Genomic DNA, 23,562 nt, shown 5'->3' with positions numbered 1-23,562 from the left:
TTGAACTCATAGTGACCTTTCAAAAATTAACAATTTATTTCCAAGGTTGTCACTCACGGACTGAACATTTTACAAATGTATAAAACAAGAGCAATGTATAGCCACATCAAATAATTCCATCAGCAGGATGGACAAACTCAGTTTCCATTTCACCTGAAGGAGTGCTCAAAACACCTTCAGTTCACATTCCCTGGGTGGCTGGGGGTCTCGCAGTCCCTCTTATCTCAGTCCCTTATTTGGCCATATCAATGAGACTCTGTAGTGATGTAGGGACCCAGGTCTTTTTTCCCTGGACAAACACAACACCCCTCTCCACATAGATAATGATCCTGCCAAACGTGTAAAGTTGCTTGCCCATGTGCCTCTTGCCCACTATAGGCATGAAGACAATGCCATTCTCCTCTGCTTTGGCCTGGATCAGGTCTTTGAAGTTGGTGGGTATGGAGGCTGAGACAGGGCCAGTGACAGGCAGGCGTGGAACGCTGCTCTCTACCTCACGCTGCGGTGGTGCTGGTGGCTCATACTGGAAATCTTTCCTCCTCTCTGTCTGGGTCAGATACGCAATGTTCTCCTTTGCTCCAGGCTGCATGTAGCCACCTATGGGACAGAGAACATGAGTAAAGGCAAAATCTGTTTAGAGTGTAGAGTGTACATGTCAGTAGTGAGGTTTCCATCTAATGTGACTGAGTGACAGAGGGAGAGAGACTGACCTAGTCCAGAGGCTACAGCTCTGTTCATTATGTCCAGGGCCTCATTCAGCTTCTCTTTAATGACAGGGTGACTGAGCAGTTGCTCTGACAGCATTCCCTTCCAACCCAGATACCACTTAGTGATCTCCTCATAGTTAGGATTGTTACTCAGCCAAGAGCACAACACCTGCAACAACAAATACAGTTGTAAATAAACTGAGAACTCCATATATGTAACAAGATATTCAGGTAATACACCGTAATTATGTAATTTTGTTTGGGAAAAGCAAAACATTTTTCATAGTGGAAAATGTTTTTATGTAATGGGCATAATGTAGAAAACACGTTACTGAAACTTTGCATTCTAAGAAATAAAATGCCTAGACCTACCTGTAGCCATTTGTTAAAAAAGTGCTTTTCAAGTAATCCCACCATACTGGAGAGAGACAACATGCCCTCCCAGTCCATCACCCAGTTGAATGGGTCGATCAGCTGCTGATGTGGGTTCACCACCAGCTCCCCTAGACACAGAGCTGCAACACACCAACACACGTTAAAATGTAAGCCACTCTAACACCCATTTGCGAATATGTCTCTGAAGAATGTTTCCATCAGAAAGGTAGGAAATGTAACCCTAAGGAAATATTTGCAGGCTGACCCAAACACACACCTAGCTTAGGGACAATGTTTTTGACCATGAAGGCCTCCCAGGCTCCGGGGGTGAAAACGTCTTTCCAAGGCTGCAGGATGAGTCGGGCTGAAGCATCACTTGGGTGCCAGCGCTGTAGGGCATTTGCCAGCTTGTTGCGTATAGGTGGGTACAGTGGCTCTAGCCGCATCTGCATCTGAGGCAACCATGGGTGGATCCATGAGTGGATGGGCACCGTGTCTGTCAGCGGGTTCCAGTTATCCACCTGAGAAGCCATAGGCAGCAAGATTATTACAAAATTATTTCAGGATTAGTATTTCAGTTTGCTAACCATTTTTAAGATGCACCCAATTAATCTGACTAAAGAGCAGCCTTATATGATTCAAAGACTTATATTTGAAAGAACTGATTTCATTATCATGCAAAACAAAATGGTTTACCATTTTACCCATTACTGTGAAGCCCTATGTTTTGAAAATAAGATCAACATTAAATGTAAATGTAAGTGACCTCTTTCTGTAGCCGTGGGAAGATGAGCTGCTCCAGCACATAGTCGAGGATCCAGAGAGGTAGCACAGGGGCCCAGCAGTCCACAAGGTCCACCATAGGACCAACATTTCTGGGTTGCCACTGTGCCACGCAGTTCCTTAGCACTGGAACCCACACCTCCCATATCAACCTGCACACAGACACCCAGTTTGTTAGATCTAGAATAGATGGTATATAGATGAAATCCTTAAATACTCATGCAATATTCACTTAAGAAAATAAGCTAATTTACACAAATCTTTGGAATGTCTTTTTTTTGTAAACATTTGACAATTATTGGCTATTATCTTTTAAATACAGCATATCCTTTTTGAAGATGAAAATTCTAAAATCTTGAAAAGTATGTTGCTATTCAGAATGTACAGCAACATGAATAGCAAAAAAAAAAAAAAAAAGTGAATGCAGTAAGTTTCACCTGTGGTAGGGGTCCATGTGGTTGGAGTCAGGTGTACTATGTTGAAGTTGTGTACCCTCTAGAATGGCCCTCCACTGACCTACCTCCTCTAAACCAAATGAACAGTCCTACACAGAGAGAAATACATTAGATTCAAATGAAGAAAGTACACAGGAAGCTCTTCTCCCTGTAACATTGTTTCCTGCATGCATTTTTCACCTTCAGCGGGTCCCAGTTTCTGAGTTTCTCATTCAGTAGTGGATGCACCACAGACACAGCGAGATCGGCGAGCCCCAAGCTCTTGTACTCATGGTAGAAGTGCGTCTGCATCTGCTGGAAGGCCTGGACACACTCTTCGAGCGAGAGTGGAGGGCCACCTCCTTCCCCAGCTGTCTCCAGCCGCTCCACCAGCTCCATCACCTGCTCTAGTCGCTCCACTGCCGCACTCTCCTCACTTAACCGTGCCTGCAGGGCCGTGCTCTCATGCCTCAGAGACACCACCGTATCCCTCTCATGCTGCAAACGCCGAGAGCTCTGCACACAGAACCACCAGCAGGGGAGATGTCATTAAGGCCCTATTAATATGCATAACATGCATTTTGATTGATGCAATCATAACTGTGTTCAGATATTTGGCAGACATAAATGTTCGTATCGGGCAAGCACTATAGAGAAAATACAGCCACAGCGTCATCAAATTATTCCAAAGTAGAAATGAGACAGAATCACAAAGCATAGACTAGAATGCATATAAATGCAGATGTTAATATTAATGCAAGGTGTAAATATTTAAAATGCACCTAATGAACTGCAAAGACAGTATGAGGTTTAGCTTTTTATATTAATAAAAGTATGTTTAAATGAACCAAATCTTTACTTTTTTTGCAACATAAACATTTGTAAATAAGGAAGGAAACAGGAAATGAATAATTTTGCCCTATGAATATATTTAACCCTTTATGGCAGTGAGAAGTTTAATTTTAGTGCAATCTGAAGGTCCACCTGTAAAATATCTTGCTCATTGAGCTCGATGAGCAGTTTGAGGTTATGTTCGAGTTCAGGCAGAGCAAAACACGAGCTCTTCTGCTCTCGTGCACTTGCACTCATAGGAGCCTCCTCAGGAATGCTGTGCTTTTGGCTCATCTGACTGTAGCTGTAGTAGACCTTCTGCTCCCGGCCTGTCATATCTATCACCTTAAAGATAAAAGAAAGTGTGGTATGAAAATCTTTCTGGAGATGAAATCATAAAAAAGTATGCATACCTAATTGCCAGTAATCATTTTAAGCTTTGAGATCAGGGTGCATTTTAATATTGTTAGCAGTCTGTTACTCTCACCTTGACTTGGGCAAGTTCTCCAGCTGGTTGGCTCATGCTCTTGTTGGAAAGTTTTCCATGAGCTTTCAGTTCCTCCACAGTTTTGAAGGAGTATTTAGGCTTTTTCTTTCCTGCTCCAGGCTCTTTCCGCCATTGCCCCAACTCTCTCTGAAACTCCTGCAGGCAAAAAGAAAGAGAGGGAAATACAGACTGCTCCTGGGCAATATTTAAGAAGATGACATAGTTCATTTCAGAAAGATTCAAGTACACAAATAAGTGTTTCATTCCTGAGAACTGACATGGTGATTAAACCAAAAGCTCTATCCAGAATCAACTCACCTTCTCCTCTTCCTCCTCCGAGTCTACCACTGGAAAGTCCTGAATTGACTGCTGAGTCCTCTCATTCCCATAAGCCCCCACTGCTCCTTTTCCCTTACGTACTTTAGCCTCAATTGGGTTTACAATACCTGCAGCAAAAGCATCCACAAATCAGGACACTAGTCAGGACAGACTAATCACAGATTAAAATACATTCAATGAAGGACTTTTACTTGTAACAGAAAGCACTGTAACAGAAAGACACTCTACCCTGTGCATTTTTTCCAAGGCCTTTGCCCGGGATGTAGCCCATCTTCTGTAGGAGCTTCTGGCCAATGCCTCGCGTGTGTTTCTCCCAGCCACCAATGTCCTGCCCTGGACGGATATTGCCTGCAAATGTCTTCTGGGAAGTTTTAAAATTCCCACCCTGTACAAAGTTTTGCAAAACAAAATGTGCTACAATATCCAACTATTCATTTAAACCCAATCCTACAGAGTCAGGGGCAACACTTAAAATGGAGCCAGTATTTTTAATAAGTTGTTTATTAAATCACTTTTTCGAAGTCCATCTTTGTGTCTGTAGGAAATGCTCAACACCTGATACTTTCATTTATAGTCAAAGAGATTATACATGTTCTACAACACTTAGAAAACCAGTCAAGAGTCTTTAAAGTTTTTAAAGTTTAAGTTCATATAATGTGCATCTGTTCCCGCTATCAAATTTCACATGAAACGCCATTTGCCTTTTCATTTTACATGTGGTTAAACTAATAAATAACATTTTTGTTTCTTTGGCCTAGTCACAATGTATGCAAAAGAGATGTATAATATTATAGAAATTATTATTCATTCAACAAAACATTTACTGAAATAATTAAGCTGACATCAGTAACCTAGAAGTAGCCAGTAACATTAGTTCTAAGTATATTAAAAAAAAAAAAAAAAAAAAAAAAAAAAAAGAGAGAGAGATAAAGAGCAGAAAACATCAAAAAGCAAAACGATTTAATTCAGCATACCGTTTGCAGCTTTCTAGGTGCAGTAGTACGGGGTGGAGGAGGTGCTTCTTCATCCTCGTCTGAGTCATCTGAGCCATGCTGCTCCCTTTTCTCCTCAGCTGCAGTCTTCCTCAGACCAGCACTTATAAAGTTCACAGGGGCTGTGTAGTCTTTTGATCTATTCAGTTTTACACACACAGACAAAAGCTCATCAACAGCCCAGTCCTGACTGGATCAATGTGATACAATAATGACAGTGACTCCAGTTATGTTCCTCAAAATTAGGTACAAACTAAGAGAAGGTTGTGCCTATATACACAATGTAGGCTATAGTCAGTCGTCTTAACAACAAATCATTCATCAGAAAATTACCGAGAATTAAACAAATGCATTCCTAAGACCTCCTGTGCCACTTTTAAGTAAGCCACTTTTAAGTAAGCCCATTTGCTGGTTTACTTTTGCTGCAGTGAACTGTTTGGGGAAAAGCTAGAAACAGGAAAAGTTACTTATATAGTCTTGTACGCAAAGGTAAAATCATGATAATGATTAAAATGTTTGATGTAAATTTCAAACTAACACTGCCTGGGTGTACAAAATTTTCCAAACATATCTTCTGGGATGTTTTTTCCTTAAAAGATTGGTCATTATTTGGTCATCTGCCACACCTGATGCAGCCCATCCAGGGCCTGATAATAAGCTCATAAATGGAAGCAGGATTGATAGAGCAGGGAGAGATCTACAGTAGTTGGTTAATTCTTGCTAATTTCCTGACCAATGATTTGTTGTTAAGACCATTAAACCCTTAATATTTTGGCATTTTGGGCTTCACCCCTTTTTTTTTTTTTTTGCCCAGTGTATGTGGCTGTTGCACTGGTACCAGTATATCTCACTCAGCATCATGGAGACATCCCACTGATGAAAATATGAGGCAACCTGTAACACTCAGCAAATCTCACCTCTCTTTAAAATGAGCCAACAGCTCAGATAAAGATGTTAGCACAAAATGCCTGGCCTGTGAGATATTTATATACTGACTCATGCACAGATATAGATGCTTTGTTCCAGTGGTTATGGAGAAAGATGAATGCACATTTATCAGTGCAACCTGACTTTTAGTGTTATTTGATCCGAAGACCACACTTTATTTTTGCCATTTTAGTGAGATTTTAACAATAATTTCAAATCTGTGTTTTAAAGTTCATCTTGTCAATTCATTTCTGTTATATGTATCAAATCTATGATTTGAGAATATATGTATTGGGGTGTAATGATCCATTGATATGGATCGATGTATCGATCAAATAACCAAAGATACGATGTATCAATGCAATGCGTAAATATTGATGCATGTATAATTTTTAGGATGAATCTTTATTTAAGACACTGTAATTCCAGCCACGTCCCCGACGTGATGTGACATCGGTCAAAATTTAAGTTTGTCCTATTTTGCATGAAATATGTAGCATTCCATAGTGGAAAAAAGTGCAATAAATTTTACAAAATATATTTTTGTTGCATCTGTGAATTAATGGAAATGTTCGCAGGCCCCTGAATTGATCAAATCGAAATCGCATCATGGAAAATATCAAATCACTGGCTAGAAGATTCGATATTAGATCGAACCATCATGAAACTTGCGATTTACACCCCTAATATGTATACTCAAATCTGCAGTTACACTGAGATGTTTAAAAATCCCAGGAACACTTCTGCACCTGATACACTTGTACCAGCGTCACTCACAGTACAATGCCAATACCAGTTCAGTATTGGTAAACAGTGTAAACCAAACATGTGGCAATGCAATCAGCCCTTGAATAGAATAAATGATCAGCTGCAGAACAGCAGTGCAGATACCTCTTGCCTCCAAAGCTCGGTCTCTCATCATCTGAATCATGTTCAGCCCATATACCATATGTAGCCTCCTCTTTGGTCTGCCTGTGACGACGTCTGTCTGGATTAAACTCGTTGGCCAGGTCCCATTCTGTAACCTCAAACTTCTCAATTTCGACTCCATCCTCCTCCTCCTCGTCTCCCCTACGCCCATACAGATGGGACATAGACATAATTCTGTAGGAATGAAAACAATATAGCTTAAAGCATGGCTCTTATTGATTTACACACACACACACATACCTACACATATATGTGTGTATGTATGTAAAATATACACACATATATACATACACACATATACATATATATATATATATATATATATATATATATATATATACACATATATTATTGTAAAAACAAGGTACTTAACTAAGGAAACGAAAAGCTACATTGTGCAGAAATGAACTATACTTAGCTCAAAGCTGGTTCCAATAAGGCAGACATTGGGTCAGAGTAATGTTAGCTAGCAAACGCTTTTAAGAATTAGCACAACTCGCTAACTAAGCTCATAAGAAAAGTCACTTAATTTGTCTAACATATCGCGACAACCTCCTCTTGCCAATTAATAAATAACATTTCACACACTGCATATAACGAACCACAACACTCACCTTATTAAGATATAACTTCTTCAAACAGCAAGCTAACCATCAAGATTTAGCTAGCAAGAAGCAGTGACTTCCTGTTGATGTCATTGTGAACCGGAAAAACAATGTTGATGTGAACGTGACGCAAAGGTCAGGATCTCTCTCTCTCAGCCATCTTGGACCCCGAGCTCGAACCTAGTAAGTGATTCTGTGTTCAATCTTCTGACATCCAGCATTTATAGACGGGTTTGTTCGGCCAGACCTTATCCCTGTTGTTGCTTTACAAGTCTTCTGTCCTAAGCGGTAACTATTTCCATAAAATAACGTTGTGATGTTGGGAAATCTCTTGTTAATGTAATGGACAGACGGTTCAAAATGGGCGAGCTGAACTAGTGGCCTGACTGTGACTGCCTAGCTTGCTCATGTTTGCGTTTTAGTTCTTTTGTTTTCTGAGCTTTTTTTTAAAAAAAAGAAAAAAATTAAAGCCACTAGAGTATTTCCTTTTGTTTTGTGTTGTATTTCTGTATCTGTGCTCCTCGCGTGTGTGTCAGTGGACACTTTGAGAAGCGGAACAGGGTGAAGAAGCTAAAGCGCGACATGTTCGTTTCACTTGCAGTGCTACAGACTGGCTAACGCCGGCTGAGCTGTAACTGGAGCCTGAGCCATACTCCAGACACAGCGTCTAGCTAAAAGTACCACAAGTTGGGTTTCTCTAGGACCATGGCTTCAGAGTTTTTATTATTAATAGTTAGTAGTCTATTTAGAACTGTTTGTTTCCCTTACTTATTATACCTAGTCTCTTCTAATTGCCTGGAGCTAAACGACTTGGCTGAAAGCAAGGCGTTGTAACCAAATGTCGTTGTGGCGTTGTGACCAGTGTTAGTTGGTTTATAAATGCATTAAAGAAGATATTACAAATACTAAAACAGGGTAATTAAAAAAAAAAAAAAAAAAAAACACAAAATAATGAGTATCCAAACCAGTCTTGGTCATTTTATTGTTAACATTCTTACAAAAAAAATATTCGTAGATGTTCAAACGTGGGAACAGCTAATTATATATATTCAATGTTTATATTTAATGTAACTTTACAAACTTTTCCAAATGATAAATCTAGTATTTGGATGATGTTAAAATTAAAATGTTCATTTCACTAAGAAAACTCTTAAGAAAGACTTTTACAGAACAGTTTGTTGGAATATCATTTCTTTATTGTTTGCTCAGTAAAATATCACACGTTTAATTGTTTTTATTCCTTTCTCACAGTTAAAGCTATTGTATATCCAATAGATTTCAGGTGTTTTTTACTGTAACAAGTGTGATTTATAAAGGAATTGACATATTTCATATAGAAAACAAGTTTTTCTGGGACACAGGAAATGATTTTGTTAAGTGGATGGAACTTAAAGTGCCTTCAAAGTTGCAGAAGTTGCTAACGTTCAGATAATGCTGCCAAAGTTAATATTATTAATACAATTTAAAGGCGCACACATACTGAAGTTTATCCAAAAATTGGAAAAATGTTTGAAATGACTGACAACTAATTTCTGCGTGTAGTGTCTAGTCTTAAACGTGACTGATGTTTCAAGCAGCTTTGACAATTGTTTAGGCCAAATTTCAATTTGTATGATATAACCAGTGATTTGTTATATATTTATATTCATACAACTATCTGAGTCTGCCGTGCTGTGTCAAAGACAAGCATTTTCAGTGGTCCTGTATCTAATTTGTATGTGTGGTGTTTTTGTTTTTTTTTTTGTTTTTGGTCATAGCCAACAATGCCAGGTGAAGCCACAGAAACTGTCCCAGTGACGGAGCAGGAAATGCAGCAGCCCCAAGTGGAGACGGGTTTGTAAAAATTATATTTAACACTAAACACTGATAAGTCTTTAGTCCTAGAGGGGGTCCTGGAGCTCTTATTTTGAGTTATCTTGCTATATTTGTTGTAAAATGTGAATTTAAATAAGAAGGGAAAGCCAAAGATTTGGTTCTGCTGGTACTACCACCTGCTTCTGACACTCTTCAAATTTTTAACCCCCCAGTGACCAGCTGTTGTGGCCTCCATGCAGCATGGAGGGCTGGGTGCCTGGTTGGGGTACAGTTCTTTTGTATTTGTTTGGCTAATTCAGGTTCAGAGTTTTATGCTTTAAAAAAGGTGTTCCAGGACCTCCTTTCATAGAAGGTCACTTAGCAGTCTATGCTGCTTTTCACTTGCATGAGTTTTTGTAGAATTTTTTTAAGAGCATGTGTTTAATTGCATGGGATATGTTCAGTACAAGCATGTATAAGTTCTCATAGTTTGTCTAATGCGCACAACCCCCACAGTGTATATTAAACTGACTACATAACTTAGTTATGTGAACTGGTAAGATGTAGCAATAAATTTGTTAAAGTTTAGTAAATATTACAAACAAAAGTAAAAAATGCTTTGTAGATGGTTGATACAAAGCAAACCTGGTCCGTTTTCTACATACTAAAATAAATTTTTGTTTATCCTAACAGCAGTGTTGGTACATATGCACCAGAGACAATAAAATTACTTAAGTAATATCTAAATACAATACAAAATGACTTGGCTCTATATACATGTATTCATGTTTAAAATGTGTGATGAAGTAAAATCAGTCAGAATTGAAAGCCTTCCTTTTGATAGCTAAAACACTACAGTAAATGGTTTGAGTGATCCTTTTGACCCAACAGCTGATCAGCACAAAACTTATCCTGAATAATGCTGCTGAATTCCAAACTTGTAATCCATACTTTATGCTGTCTGTGAAAGTAGACAGTAGAAAGGTGTGGGGATGGGATGGGGTGGGGGCCTTTACAGCCTACCAAACAGAGTGAAGAAATGCGGAAAGGTTAGCCTAGAATGATGTCAGAAGACTAAGAAGTGTGTTGTTGAGGTGTTGGGCTACAAGCCACTAGAACTGCTTCAGTGTGCCTTGGCAGAGTCAGGATTCATAGCAACTTTAATTTACAGTGGCCTTTCTGTATAAAGGGACCAGTGGACCCAAACCATGCATAACTGAGCTACCACGTCCCCCTCACTGTAGGCTTGAGCATCTGGACCTGTATATACCTCTTGGTATAAAATATACATGCACTTGCCCACTTGTCTAGAATGCGGTGAAGGATGACTAATCTGACCATAGTAATGTAGAGAACATCTCCGTAGACCAATGTCTGTTTTTTTTGTTGTTGTTGTTGTTTTTTTTCTCCTCCACCAGTGAACTCTCATATTTGCATTTGTCTTTGTAATGATGGTTTTATGAACTGCAACCCAACCATAATATCCCTCTCTATGAAGTTGTCATTGTATTGCTCTTGCTGACCTTCTGATCACCATTGTGCCATTGTCGATCACCTGAAGAACAGTCTTTCTTATTTATTTATTTATTTATTTATTTATTTTAGACTAATGCACAAGCATCACTGTCTTTGAATTTGTGCTGTTGACCACAATTTCCAATCCCATATCTTTTCCATAGATCTAATTTCACCTGTCACTTTTCCTATTTAAGTACCACCAGTTGAGCTGTTTCGTGACTGAAGCTCCTGCCATCCGTGCCCCCAATGAACTCTCTTTCAAAGTCACTTGGATCCTTTCCTATTGCCATCTTAATGAAGGTTGTTAGTCTGAAACTACTTACTGATCCTTAAGAACTGATTCTTCTAGTGACTGTTAAACTCGATGCTGATTCTTTTTCCCCTACATGCTCGTTCTTTACTTTTCCTGATTGAGCTGAGCAACAGTGCAGTTTTTAATCAGTAAAACTGACTCTGCTACTGCTCCAGACAACACTGATGTTTGTCTCCAAAAGCTTGTTCACTAGTTACGCATGGATAAACTACACAATGAAAACTGTGATGTGTGCAGCAGTGGTTGTAACAGGAGTAGATGTGGGGTTTTAGGGTTAATTCTGTTGTAGTTGAAACTTAAATTTTTGACCCCATTTATCATCCTCTTAACGCTTTAAACTGATGTCTAACTCACCCAGATTTTCTAATACATTAGAAGAGAAGTACAGATGCCATTGTCAAATTTTAAGTGCAGTGAAGGAGACAATAAAGCTGGTGATCATCTTTTTGGCCTGAGGATTTGAAGGTTTTTATGTATGAGTGGTTGTTTTGTGAGTGTGTGATACAAGCAGTAATTCTACAGCACCACAATGCCATATGTGTTAACCTGCCACAGATTCTAACAAGCAGTGTGATGTGTCTGAGCTGTCTAATGGCAGTTGGGATGATTAAACCAGTTTTAAATCCTGCGCATGTTTTAACACCATTTGACTGGTGTGTGTGAAGAGGTCTGCCCATCCCCTAACCTGCATGGATATGGATTTCTGTCCATGCACTTGTGGTTTGATTCCGAAATCAACTAAAGCCCCTTTTCTCCTCAGCTGCTGCTGCTTCAGTTCCTGCTGTCTCTCAGCCAAAGACTAAAGGGGCTAAGGCTGGCTCATCTCCACACTCTTCTGCCCCCAAGCCTGTTCCTGTGGGCCGCCGGAAGCGCTCCTCGCTTTCCGCTTCTTCCTCTTCTCCCACTTCACCCAAATCAGCCTCTGGCCCTCGAGCCACCCCACCTTGTTCTCCACTAGCATCTCCTACAGCTCGCTCCCCAGGTGCAGGGAAACCTGAGACAGTTGTTCCCAAGGTTGTGAAGGCTGGTAAACAAGCAAAACCCAAGAAAGCAGATTTTAAAATTGCTGAACCTCAGCAGGCAACCCTACCTTCTGCTACACCCTCAGAGGCTAAAACAGCACATGAGTCTTCCCCAACCTCTAACAAGGTGGCTAATATACCAGTGGAGGGTGTAGCTACTGCCTCTGTATGTCCTAAAGCTGCTGGTGTAGCTCCAGTGGAGGCAAAACTAGTAGAAGGTGCAGGCCCTGCAGCTGACTCTCTTCAATGTACCACTGATTCTCCAGTGAAGGCAAAACAGGAGAAGGGTGCAGCAGCTGCTCCAGTGAAAGCTGAAGCACCTGCACTCGCTTCTGATAAAGATGTCCCAGCTCCAGTGGAAGCAAAACCAGAGAAAGTTGAAGCAACTACCTCAGCTTCAGTGGAGGTAAAACCAACAAAAGGTGCAGGCCCTACTGTAGCTTCTCCTAAAGGTACTATTGCTGCTCCAGGAAAGGTAAACCAGGTGAAAGGTGCTGCAAAAGTTGTCCCAGCTCCAGTGGAGGCAAAACCAGTGAAGGGTGAAGTAGTTGCCCCAGCCGCAATTCCAGTTGATGTGATGCTGGTGAAGGGTCCTGCACCAGCCTCAGCTAAAGATGTTGCCCCAGCTCCAGTGAAGACAAAACTACTGAAGGACGAAGCTGCTGCCCCAACTCCAGTTGATGTGCTGCAGGTGAAAAGTGTTGCACCTGCACCAGCCACTTCTAATGTTGCTGTCCCTGCCCCAGTGGGTGCAAAACCATTAGAGGGTGAAGCACCTACTCCAGTATCTCCTAAAACTACTGTAGCTCCTGAGGCTTTTAAAGTAGTTTCCAAGTCAGCTGCCCACGCACCCAAATCATATTCTGAGGTTGTGGCATGTAGCCCACCCAAAGTACCAGAAATCCCGAAGGTTGTTCATGAGACCCCAGTAGCACCTAAGGTGCCAGAAGTCCCAAAGGCTCCTGCAGTTGTTACAGAAACCCCGAAGAGTGCTGAAGTACCCAAAGCTGCTCCTGAATCTCCAAAGGCTCAGCCTGTACCTGCCTTATCTCCAGTGCAAAAAGCAAAGTCAGCTCCAGCTACTGCTTCTAAAGTAAAGGCAGAGGCCCCCAAAAAGAAGCCAAGCGTTGCTCCCTCTACTGTTCTGGCAGCAACTCCTGAGTCTTCCATTTCACCTCTGGAGGAGGAGGACGACCTCCCTCCACTTATTCCACCTGAGAAGCCTGCCACAATGCCTGTTTTCCAACCCCAACCTGTGGTCGAGGCTTCACCTAAAGTAGACCCTGTAGTTAAAGCTGTTGTGCCGCCAGCTGGTCCCAAAGCCACTGTTACACCTGCTAAATCTCAGCCTGACCCTACACCAGTAAAAGCCCCATCCAAACCGGAACCAGTAATCAAGAATGACAAGGGTATTTCTCTCTGTCTGTCCATCTGTCTTTCTGTGCCTTTGTCCTGGACTGTGGGTTTGAATGACTGTTTTTTCAGTGTAGTCATGGTGGCTGCACGATTAATTCTGTTTTTTATCGCGCTGTGAGTTTCCCCAAACAGTGGAGAGCTGCGACAAATTGAGCAGCTTTAAATATGTGTCTACGAACAGGCAACCAGACTTAGCCATTCGGTTGAAAAAAGATGAGTGTTTTAAGGACATTGATGCAGTAAAAATGTAAAGACAGAAAAGTACTTTTGCCATTGCTTTTAATGTTAAATAAATATTAAACCTCAATTTTAATGATGTGGTTTTAACTTGGACAAAAGAGAATTTGTTTAAAAATAGGCTTACTTTATGCCCAGTATATTTTTATGATTTGCAGAGCACCTATTTACTTATTGCTATTGGTTTCACGCTTAAGGTGAAAGTGATTATTTCCCACTGGATTAATACACTGAATTAATTTTTAATAATGGTTCTTGACAATAGCCCATGTACAAATGGTTTAGATTATATGTAATATTACAGTTATGTAATTAATAAACAGTATAATGGTTTTAAATCCAGAGTGTTAATATTAAACATGAAACTCTACTCAGGAAATTAAGAGAGAAGTCACTGGCCAGTCTTTTCCTTCTAAACAAATCTACATTTTAGTATATGCTTTTTTACATGTGTGAGCTTTGAATTACTAGTGAGGCAGACACAAGGTAAAATGGTACTTCAGCAATGCATTCTCTTGCCTTTTATATTAAGTAGCTTCTGGGTTTTATGTTAAAGGGTCCGGCACTGAATCAGACAGTGATGAATCTGTTCCTGAACTGGAGGAGCAGGATTCTGCACAGACACAGACGCAGCAGGCGCAGGTAGGACTGCACCTATACATGCGTAACACTTACCTAAAAGATGGAATCTATCAATTTTGTAGGTATTATGGTTTATATTTTTTAATGTATGTAGAATTTTTTTGTGAAATAATTTGGGGGAAAAAAATAAAGGATTCTGATATCAAAGAAAATTATATTGAAAGCTGTTTTATCCCTTTCTCAGCTTGCAGCTGCTGCCGAAATTGACGAGGAGCCTGTCAGTAAAGCCAAACAAAGCAGAAGCGAAAAGAAAGCAAGAAAGGTGGAAATGACAGGTTTTCTCATGATTGTGTTTTGGTTTTGTTATCCAAAGCTAAGTTTTTCATCTGGCTTATATTTTTCCAGGCAATGTCCAAACTGGGTCTCAGACAAGTGACGGGAGTTACCAGGGTAACCATTCGCAAGTCTAAGAATATTCTGTTTGTCATCACCAAACCAGACGTCTACAAAAGTCCCGCTTCAGACACTTATATTGTCTTCGGAGAGGCTAAGGTTAGCATTGATTATGTAGTGCATGATATTCAAGAAATGGTTGTACGTCACACAGTAAAAGCTGAAGCACTTTTCCGCACCTTTACTTCCTCTTTGTGATGATTTAAACAGTTTGACTTTCGTTCTTCTGAGACTGATGAAGCCAAACTTTCTGTTCTGAAAGGGGATTTTGGTCACACAGTGTTTTTCTGCATTTGAATTCAAAGCAAAATAATTTGCACAATAGTATAAATCAATTACTGTTTGTGCTTCTTAGATCGAGGACTTGTCCCAGCAAGCTCAGCTGGCTGCTGCAGAGAAGTTCAAGGTCCAGGGAGAAGCAGCATCAAACATACAAGAAAGCACACAGACGCCTACAGTACACGAGGAAAGCGAAGAGGAAGAGGTGAGGACACTCTTATTATAGCTATACTCAGCCTAACTAAATACTATTTACTGCATCAAGGGCATCTGCATTTGTTCTGCAGGAGGCACATTTTAAAAGTCATAAATCTGTTTTATTTTAAGGTTGATGAGACCGGAGTAGAGGTTAAGGACATTGAGCTGGTCATGTCTCAAGCCAACGTATCACGGGCAAAGGCTGTTCGCGCACTGAAGAATAACAACAACGACATTGTCAATGCCATTATGGTGAGTTTAGACAATTACGTCATCTCCAGTGTACAGAAATAGTTCTGTGATGATTCAACAGCATGACTTTCGTTCTTCTGAGTCTGCTGAAGCCAAATATCTGTTCTGAGAAGAGCTGGGTGTTGATTTTTCTTAATTCTGCATGTTTCATACATATGGCTTAATAAACCTATTCCCCATCTTCTCTTTCTTCACAGGAACTGACGATGTAGGTGGATATCAGAGCAGGGCAGAATGAGATGTTGCTGAATTAATCTACACTATTTGTACAATTTATACCCAAGAGAAATAAAGTTGTGGCTTGATGGCTATTGTGTGGTTTATTATATTTGGATAATGGGACTGTAGGGCACCTGTTGGAAATAAGATTAGCTAACCTTGCTATGTGAACAGTATTCAACAACAATAGACTACTTTTAGGTTTCTTTTTGTTGATGGAATAAAATAGTCAGTTTATCAATTGAATAAGGTTGCTAAGAACTTCCATCAACTAATCAAGTGGCTGCACTACCCAGGTTGTCTGCAAATTAGGAGGTCCAACTAAACAGTTATACTGAACTAGATGCAGTAACACAAGCAAGAGTGTTTTAATGAATGTCGGCATGCCTGTGATTTATATGATAGTTCTATTAATAAGGAATTAAAATCAAGTAACTGACATTTCGGACATAATATGGCCAAATATTTTGTTTATTTTTGTGTGTCAGCAGAAACAGTTCCCAAAGAAGCCACAGCTGGATAGTTTGTTTCATGTTTCCATGCCAATGCACAGACTGACTGAAAGTCAGTAGTAAGTTTCAGGGTAACAAACTATTGGTAGAATTGGAATTTTATGTAGCGCAAACAGACAAGCAGCGTGAAATATACCACTGTTGTTATACTAAATAGAAGTACTCTTGGGATGTCACTTGACCAGTCAAATTACTGGACCTTATTTAACTGTTGTTTAACAACACTTTAAATCAAAAGTTGAGGAAGTACCATGTTATTCGTGTGGTTTTTCCATAATGAAAATGTTTACTTGCAAGCAAATTCAGTTACCTGTTTTCAGTTAAAACACCTTCAATTGCATGACAGGCATGGTGTTGGATTAGTATTTGCTATCAGCTATGCTTGGAAGTGCCAGCACACTTCATGTTTTTAGTACAGTTTTGCTCCATTACCTCATATGCTGTAAGAGCATCTCAGAAGGTATTGATACTGAGAAGAACCCCTAAATTTAGAAACTTGATTGGCATGAAGGGCTAGGGTCATGTAGATAATTTCAGAAGGGAGAAAGAGGATTGGTCCAAGGCAGGCTCATGTGACTTATCCCACCAGAAAACCCACCAATAGGATTCAGCTGGTAAAGCTGCAGTGAGATTTATAGTTTTGGCTTGGCTACAACAGGGCTCAGGCTCAATGTAAATACAACAAAAAGAAACCTTAGACTACATGTAGGGAGTACTGTATATGTTGGTGGAACCTGTTAACGCTTTGACTGGGGAGGAGTAAAGACAGGTAAAATAATGCTTTGCTGGTTGCAAACATCATTGCATGACCGTTAAGGTTAAAAAAGTTAATAACCTCATGAATAAAACTTGCATTTTGTTTATGGTTTGCTATGTAATTAATTGAATTTTCTGCATGTGTGTCATGTATGTAATTTTTTTCTTTTTACTTTTTTCTTTGTCACATCTATTATCTGATCCAAATTTTACTGAACTTACTTTGTTTTGTTTTTTTTAACAAAAAAAACTTAAGATAATCAAATAAGCTGAAGCATTTTATACAGTATGCTGGTTGTTTACGGAACAACAGGCTCAAAACAGTATATTTTAGGTTATTGTAATTTATAATTTGTTTAAAGAACAGATAAACGTCCTATTGTGAAGTTTTGCCTATATATTTCAGAGTTCCATCAAAAGTTCTTTGATTTATGTGAGTCATTTTGCTTATTCTGTGTTTCATAGTGCCTCATAGTACTGTAGTAGCAGCAAACGTTTCTTACGTATTTGCATTGTAACAGGACAAATTGTTTTGGACTGGTGGTAATGTTTCTTTGTCTCCTGGCATTTATAGAAGGTTGGTTGTTTCCACATGGGTGAACAGTTTGTACACAATGTCAAGGGCAGCCAGCCAGCATTTCTAATAAACAAGATCAGAGGAGGGCCCCGTGTTTGCCACGTGACCTGGTATAGCAGGCTTCTATAAACATGCTTTAAAATGGAAAATAGTCTGATAAAGACTTCTACCTTCTGGCCTCTGATATCCTGAGGGAGTATGTTCATGGTTGCTGCTGTTTATCCATAAATGACATGTCATTTAATTCAGTACATGTAACAAAGTACATGAAATTCAGTTATATACTGAAACAAGAAAATGATGGCAAAGGTGATCCTGAAATTACAAATTATGATATTAAACCAAACATAAAAGTACAGTTGAAAATTAGAGTAAATGGAGGACTACAACCCCACAGAAGTAAATATTGTTGCTAATACAAAATTAACCAGGAGGGGGCACCCTAGCACAATGCTAGCTGTTTCAATGCAAGTCACGTTTTAGTGTCACCTGATGTTTTTCTAATTGTGGGTACAATAAATAGATGGAATAAAATATTACAATGTCATTTGGGTTTGGACAGAATAAGTAGGGATACATATTTCTCTGAATACAGAAATAGCTTAGTCTTCTCTTTTGCTTTTTAGGAATTGGGTGCTTCAGAATCTTTGGCCCAGGCTTGCATTTTTCACTTCAGGGATCCATTTTCTCTCTCATTGTGTGTATGTGACTGATGGGGCGATACATCAGCACAAATCTGGGCACAACCTTTGGGCCACAGAGGTTGCAGTTACTATGTAGGATAAGGAACCTGTTCACTAGGATCAGAGCTTTGTCTCACCTTGCTGGGACTCCTTGTCCCATTAGGCCCCACAGGTCATACTTGAACTGCCACTCCTCGGCCTGTAATTTTGTCTGGAGAATTTCCCTCAAAAGGTCAAAGGAGATACCTCTGAGGACCACCTATACCGGACTGAAAAGCTATGTCCAAGCTTCTCACATGTGTTCCACTTCCAACAGGGAGGCATTTAAACCAGAGGTTCCAGTTAGGGTTTACACTGATAGTAAGGCTAATTTTCAGATGCAGTGGATGCAAATAAGATTTGGAGACTCTTTCAGGCATTTAGCTCAACACATCAATATGTATTTTAAGCAGAAAGAGATGTCTTGTGGTGCTGGTCAGGCTGTATTTATGTCTGCACTACAGAAGCCTCTTACTGGAGTGCAGAAACAAGCACTGACCCAAAATGCTGTTGAGGGCGAAGAGGCTAGAGAGCTTAAACAGGTGCAGTATCCATCCATTAGCCAGTCTGAAGAATCACCTTTGACCTCAGGATATCCGGGACTACAACTGTTTCATATGAGTTCTCTGGTGACCAAATTTGGGGAGAGCTATAACTATGTAGCCAGTCACATAAACTCTGTGTTCTCGAAACAAATCTGTATGGAGGTGCCATCATCCAGAGATATACTTGGAAGAACCAGGACAATATCTAGAAGAGTTGCCAAAAATCAGAGCACAAATATCAAAGAAAATGTGTCTTCAGAAACTGGCCCTACTCACCTTAATGCAGCCACAGTAGATGTTAACAACACTGATGTTTGTAGCTCCTTGGAGGAAGGCTATCTTCATTTTGCACGTCATATAAACCGATACTTCGGTGCAAAAGTGACAGATACTGTAAAGGAATCAGCACATCAGCAAGGCAAGGGCTCAGATACGCACCCATTTTCATACTCTCTGGAACATCAGAAAAGTTGTGAAGCATCACGGGACACTCTTCCCCTCCGTCCTAAAGCTCTTTTCCATATGAGCAACCTCACCACACACTTTGGGGAAAATTATGCCTATATGGCCACTCACATCAATCAGTATTTCAAAAGCTCTGTAGCTGCAGATGAGGAAATGGAGAGAGAGCCATACAGTGGACAATCTGGAAGTACTCTGGAGAAACATACATCCTTTTTCCAGGGCCTTTTAAACCCCTTTGGTATTCAAAGCCTTTTGGGGAGCTACCTGGGAAGGGCTTCTAGTAGTCCTACCACTGTAGACCCTGCCCTGGACAGAGTGGTAAGTCATGCTCAAGCTAAGCGCTCCTGTATCATGCATGCATAATCAGCAATTTCTGAATAATTTGACTAATTTGCTGGTGTACTGAATGGCAGTAATTTACCATGCCCACTGGTGGCTATGCTAACAGTGTCTTCCATTACCACCTGCCTTTCCTTTGCAGTTAATGTAGTGTTCTATAATTTAAATGAAAGTACAGATAGATTTGTGACAGTAAAACTGCTCTATAGGCAATAAGAAAACAGCTGGCTGAGGACAGAACTCGAGTTCTACTGGGCAAGCTGGAGAAAGCTAGGGCACGTTCATGTATCAGCTCCTGTGTAGAGGAGTTGAACGCTCACCTAATTCTCAACCCAGCGTGCAAGAATGTTGTGTGGCAGGTACAAATGTTCACTCACTTTTCTGAGCCTTTCAACCCTCTTTATTTGACACAAGAGTTTCTGCAGTAGTTCTTTCACTGATTGCTTCCTTGAGGTTTGTTATTGGAATTTGAATGTCTGTAGGAAAAATCAGCAATGCATATACTGAAGCATCGACGGCTATTTGGGATGGATAAGAAACTTCAAGCTGCCATTAGAGAAACTCTAGCCCTGATTGGCTATGTGGATCCACTCAAAGGTTGGGGGATACGAGTGCTGTCCATCGATGGTGGTGGCACCAGGTACACACTCCACAAAAACAGTAGGAACTGTGATGTATATTTTTGTTATTAGTGCAACAGTTTTACACTGTTTACATTTACATTACTGAAAAGTACTTCTTGAAAAATCTTGGACAGGTATGGCAAAGAATAATGGGTGGAAACTGACTGTGATCTTGCGATTGCTTCTTCTACAGAGGGGTAGTTCCACTGCAGGTACTAAAACAGCTAGAGGCTCGGACAGGAAAACGGGTTTATCAGCTCTTTGACTATGTTTGTGGAGTGAGCACAGGTAACACCAAGAGAATTACTTTGATCTGTCTGTCCAAATACCTTGGCCATTAACTCTGCAGTAATTTTTGTAAATGGAAGTCTCTGTCTCTGTTCTGGGTCAATTCATCAGGAGCAGTTTTGGCCTTCATGTTGGCTTTGGCTCATTTCTCGATAGAGGAGTGTGAGGAAATGTACAGACGTTTTGGGTCAGATGTTTTCAGACAGAACCCTCTGGTTGGCACTGTGAAAATGGGCTGGACTCACTCATACTACAACACAGAGACATGGGAGATGATTCTGAAGTAAGTTATTTTAGTAGAAACAAGTACTTGTTTTTCTAACACAAGTAGGCATTAAATCTTTGGCATTTAATACTTCACTTAACAAAGACTCTTCTGGCCCACAGGGAGAAAATAGGTGACCAGCTCCTTGTTAGAACAGTCAGAGATGAGAGGAGTCCTAAGGTGAATCCTAAGATTATGTTCTATACTGGCTCAGAGATTCTGAAGCAGATATTTTGTTCTGAGATGCCAATAACCACTACCCTAATAACACTCTTACTCACTGCAGGTGTCTGCAGTAAGTGCAGTAGTGAACTGGGGTACCAGTCCCAAACCCTTTATCTTTAGAAACTATAATCACTGTCCAGGACGCCTCAGCCGTTACGCGGGTGGATCTGGGTACCAGCTTTGGCAGGCAGTACGAGCTTCTTCTGCTGCTCCAGGATACTTCCAGGAGTTTCCCCTATATAATGACATACATCAGGTCAGACTGGTCAAACAGGCATGTTGAAACACATACATTGGATGGTTTTATGTACAGTTAATGTATACTGTACTATTTGATCTATTCTCAGTAGTGTTTTCTCCTCTGGTCTAGGATGGAGGTATCATTCTGAACAATCCCTGTGCTCTTGCTGTCCATGAAAGCCGGCTACTCTGGCCCAGTCAGCCCTTCCAGTGTGTGCTGTCTCTAGGAACTGGTCGTTATGATAATGCCAGAAGGGGGCCTGCCACGTCCACTAGTCTCAGAGCCAAAATCAGCAACTTGATCAGCAGTGCCACAGACACAGAGGGTTAGTCTGCAAAATGGCTTCCTTGATTTAATATGCAAGTAATAATATATGACAAGGAGTGCTGTTGATTATTTTCCTATAAGAGTTGAAGTTGATTATTTTCCCATAAGAGCATGTCCTAAAATGTTTTATTCTTCTTATACCACAGCAGCTTGCTATCGATTACAATTTAAAATTTTATTAATGACAAATGTCATACTTCTTTAACTGTTTCTAATTATGAGAGTTAGTGCCTATTATTACTTACATTATAACATATAAGCTATAAACAGTTGTTCATTCACCAGCCTCTGCTTTTTAAGACAAAATGCAGCTTGTGATCTTACTGAGAAACCAGAAAGTGCAAAGTCCTCTGTCCTGAAGACTCTCCCATAGAAAACTTACTGACCATTACAAAGCGCTGGCACCTGAGACTCCTTCCATAAATATTACATAAATGTCTCCTTACAGAAAGCTTTAGCTTATGCATGATTAATAATTTTTCCTTTGTTTAAGAACAATATGTGTATTAATCAATTTATTATTAGCCTGAGATTAAGTGGAGCGACCGCCATAGTCCTTGTGAATTATCTGTTACAACAGAATGACATATAAGAGCTAATGCATTAATATAAACTATTAATTACAGCCCGAACTATTTTACATTAAAATGTAATCAATCAGGGTCAGATAGACAAATATCGGATATCATGAATGTGTGCTTATTGATATTCCACTAAATGAAATGTCCTATTTCAGGTGTGCACACTCTGCTGGCGGATCTGCTGGAGCCAAATGTGTATTTTCGCTTTAACCCAATGCTGAGTGCTGAAGTCTCACTGGATGAAAGCAGGCCTGCTGCTCTGAAGCAACTTCAGGTGGACACTCAGCAATATTTAGAGAGGAACGAGCCCAAACTGAAACTGCTTTGCAGTGTACTGGGTGAAGAACGCACAACACTCTGGAAAACTCGGGACTGGATCAGTGAGAAAGCCTGGCAGCTACAGCAGCGCTGGGCATGACTGCACAAATGGCACGGGTTTGAAGAACCACTAAACTTTGCTCTGTTTACATCTGTGCAATATTACAATGAGGTGGTATCAATTGTAATGCTTCTTCAGTTGAGTAATAACCTCACATGAAATAAACTATTGTCAATTATTGTCACTGCCTCTTTGTCAAGAAGTACTATACCTGTAGTGCTGCAGTGCAGTGGTGTACACTTTCAGGTCAGTCTTCCCCACTATACAGGATCACATGACTACATTTAACACATTTCAGACCTCATTTGAGAGTACAGAATAATGCATAGTTTTGGGTTTTTCCTGCATATGTTGATGTTTTTTCTTGCCATACTATGTCAATTATGTCAGAAACCTCAGTAGGTAGCAGCCATTAATGTTCCCAGTGTTTGACCATTGCACTGAAGGCACATAAGAGTGTCTCTAGATTTTGATTAACGTTATGTGTTGGCTTTAGTACTGTATTAATACTGAAGATTGTTATATGTTTTCAACAGTTGGGAGTGCTGTTTCAGATAAATAAACAACAGTAGATTAGTAACATTCTTCTTTTTTTTTTTTTTTTTTTTTAATAATGATCACACATTGGTGTGGGGTCTACATGTTAAAATGTATTGTAAAGTAAAATATTTGTAAAGTGTTTATTTTTAAGATAGTATGGGAGCTATGAATTTATAATACAGATAATAGAGCAATAATTAATTATACTAAAATATTTGGATGCTTTGGTTGAAAGTTTTCATTTCTTTGTAACTACTAAGTAAATTTGTCATGTTTTGTATGTCAGAGAAATTCCACATTTATTCACAGGCATGAGTGACACATTTATATACTATACCTTGTATAGTATATAAGAAATTGTATATTGTATAGTATATATAGTATTGTATATTGTATAGTACATAGTAAATAATAAATAAATAAATAAATAAAAATTAACATTTTGCAAGATGTCACTATCTAATAAAAATGGTACTGAAATATC

General features: G+C 39.8%; 3 protein-coding genes and 2 non-coding genes across 9 annotated transcripts; 4 read left to right on the top strand and 1 right to left on the bottom strand.

Annotated features, from left to right (window-relative positions):
- Positions 1 to 12: 12 nt before the first annotated feature.
- tfip11 (tuftelin interacting protein 11) lies at positions 13 to 7,537 on the bottom strand. Its single transcript, XM_026920869.3, has 14 exons — positions 7,420 to 7,537; positions 6,767 to 6,979; positions 4,931 to 5,087; positions 4,185 to 4,341; positions 3,936 to 4,063; positions 3,618 to 3,773; positions 3,284 to 3,475; positions 2,501 to 2,815; positions 2,303 to 2,409; positions 1,849 to 2,017; positions 1,360 to 1,603; positions 1,080 to 1,222; positions 711 to 876; positions 13 to 597 (listed from the first exon to the last, which is right to left on the bottom strand). The coding sequence occupies exons 2-14, from the start codon at positions 6,973 to 6,975 to the stop codon at positions 233 to 235; spliced, it is 2,508 nt and encodes an 835-aa protein (XP_026776670.3). The 5' UTR covers positions 6,976 to 6,979; positions 7,420 to 7,537; the 3' UTR covers positions 13 to 232.
- Positions 7,510 to 15,785, top strand: naca (nascent polypeptide associated complex subunit alpha). 4 transcript variants are annotated; one of them, XM_053240618.1, is made up of 9 exons: positions 7,529 to 7,593; positions 9,168 to 9,243; positions 11,796 to 13,466; positions 14,267 to 14,352; positions 14,537 to 14,614; positions 14,698 to 14,844; positions 15,101 to 15,229; positions 15,352 to 15,474; positions 15,672 to 15,785. In XM_053240618.1, exons 2-9 carry the CDS (start codon positions 9,174 to 9,176, stop codon positions 15,684 to 15,686), a joined length of 2,319 nt encoding a protein of 772 aa, XP_053096593.1. In that variant the 5' UTR covers positions 7,529 to 7,593; positions 9,168 to 9,173; the 3' UTR covers positions 15,687 to 15,785. The 4 variants fall into 4 exon arrangements, with proteins under 4 accessions (XP_026776674.1, XP_053096593.1, XP_053096594.1 ...); XM_053240619.1 differs by having other exon boundaries at positions 7,575 to 7,698; XM_026920873.3 differs by lacking the exon at positions 11,796 to 13,466 and having other exon boundaries at positions 7,510 to 7,593.
- LOC113530993 (small nucleolar RNA SNORD59) lies at positions 14,934 to 15,009 on the top strand. Its single transcript, XR_003403207.1, has one exon. It is a non-coding gene; the product is annotated as a small nucleolar RNA SNORD59 (small nucleolar RNA).
- LOC113530992 (small nucleolar RNA SNORD59) lies at positions 15,516 to 15,588 on the top strand. Its single transcript, XR_003403206.1, has one exon. It is a non-coding gene; the product is annotated as a small nucleolar RNA SNORD59 (small nucleolar RNA).
- A 138-nt stretch (positions 15,786 to 15,923) lies between the features above and the next one.
- On the top strand, positions 15,924 to 23,516 carry LOC113530663 (calcium-independent phospholipase A2-gamma). 2 transcript variants are annotated; one of them, XM_026920866.3, is made up of 10 exons: positions 15,924 to 16,974; positions 18,165 to 19,588; positions 19,819 to 19,968; positions 20,092 to 20,249; positions 20,426 to 20,520; positions 20,632 to 20,803; positions 20,908 to 20,965; positions 21,072 to 21,266; positions 21,381 to 21,576; positions 22,315 to 23,516. In XM_026920866.3, exons 2-10 carry the CDS (start codon positions 18,251 to 18,253, stop codon positions 22,575 to 22,577), a joined length of 2,625 nt encoding a protein of 874 aa, XP_026776667.3. In that variant the 5' UTR covers positions 15,924 to 16,974; positions 18,165 to 18,250; the 3' UTR covers positions 22,578 to 23,516. The 2 variants fall into 2 exon arrangements, with proteins under 2 accessions (XP_026776667.3, XP_034167959.2); XM_034312068.2 differs by lacking the exons at positions 18,165 to 19,588; positions 19,819 to 19,968.
- The last annotated feature ends 46 nt before the right edge of the window (positions 23,517 to 23,562 follow it).

This window comes from Pangasianodon hypophthalmus, chromosome 16 (genome assembly GCF_027358585.1).
Source record: "Pangasianodon hypophthalmus isolate fPanHyp1 chromosome 16, fPanHyp1.pri, whole genome shotgun sequence".
Lineage (NCBI taxonomy): Eukaryota > Metazoa > Chordata > Actinopteri > Siluriformes > Pangasiidae > Pangasianodon > Pangasianodon hypophthalmus.
Note: the sequence above shows the minus strand (reverse complement) of the source record. Positions and strands in the feature narration are given on the sequence as shown.

What these genes read in the sequence shown, in the direction of transcription:
- tfip11 (XM_026920869.3), bottom strand. Translation starts at nt 6,975, where the DNA reads ATGTCTATGTCCCATCTGTATGGGCGTAGGGGAGACGAGGAGGAGGAG. An exon ending in CCTTGGAAAAAATGCACAGG is followed by an intron (nt 4,064 to 4,184) that starts GTAGAGTGTCTT and finishes CTTTTGCTGCAG; the next exon opens with GTATTGTAAACCCAATTGAG. An exon ending in CACATGGACCCCTACCACAG is followed by an intron (nt 2,018 to 2,302) that starts GTGAAACTTACT and finishes GTCTGTGTGCAG; the next exon opens with GTTGATATGGGAGGTGTGGG.
- naca (XM_053240618.1), top strand. Translation starts at nt 9,174, where the DNA reads ATGCCAGGTGAAGCCACAGAAACTGTCCCAGTGACGGAGCAGGAAATG. An exon ending in GCGAAAAGAAAGCAAGAAAG is followed by an intron (nt 14,615 to 14,697) that starts GTGGAAATGACA and finishes ATATTTTTCCAG; the next exon opens with GCAATGTCCAAACTGGGTCT. An exon ending in AGGAAAGCGAAGAGGAAGAG is followed by an intron (nt 15,230 to 15,351) that starts GTGAGGACACTC and finishes TTTTATTTTAAG; the next exon opens with GTTGATGAGACCGGAGTAGA.
- LOC113530663 (XM_026920866.3), top strand. Translation starts at nt 18,251, where the DNA reads ATGGGGCGATACATCAGCACAAATCTGGGCACAACCTTTGGGCCACAG. An exon ending in ACATGGGAGATGATTCTGAA is followed by an intron (nt 20,804 to 20,907) that starts GTAAGTTATTTT and finishes TCTGGCCCACAG; the next exon opens with GGAGAAAATAGGTGACCAGC. An exon ending in GAGATGAGAGGAGTCCTAAG is followed by an intron (nt 20,966 to 21,071) that starts GTGAATCCTAAG and finishes TACTCACTGCAG; the next exon opens with GTGTCTGCAGTAAGTGCAGT.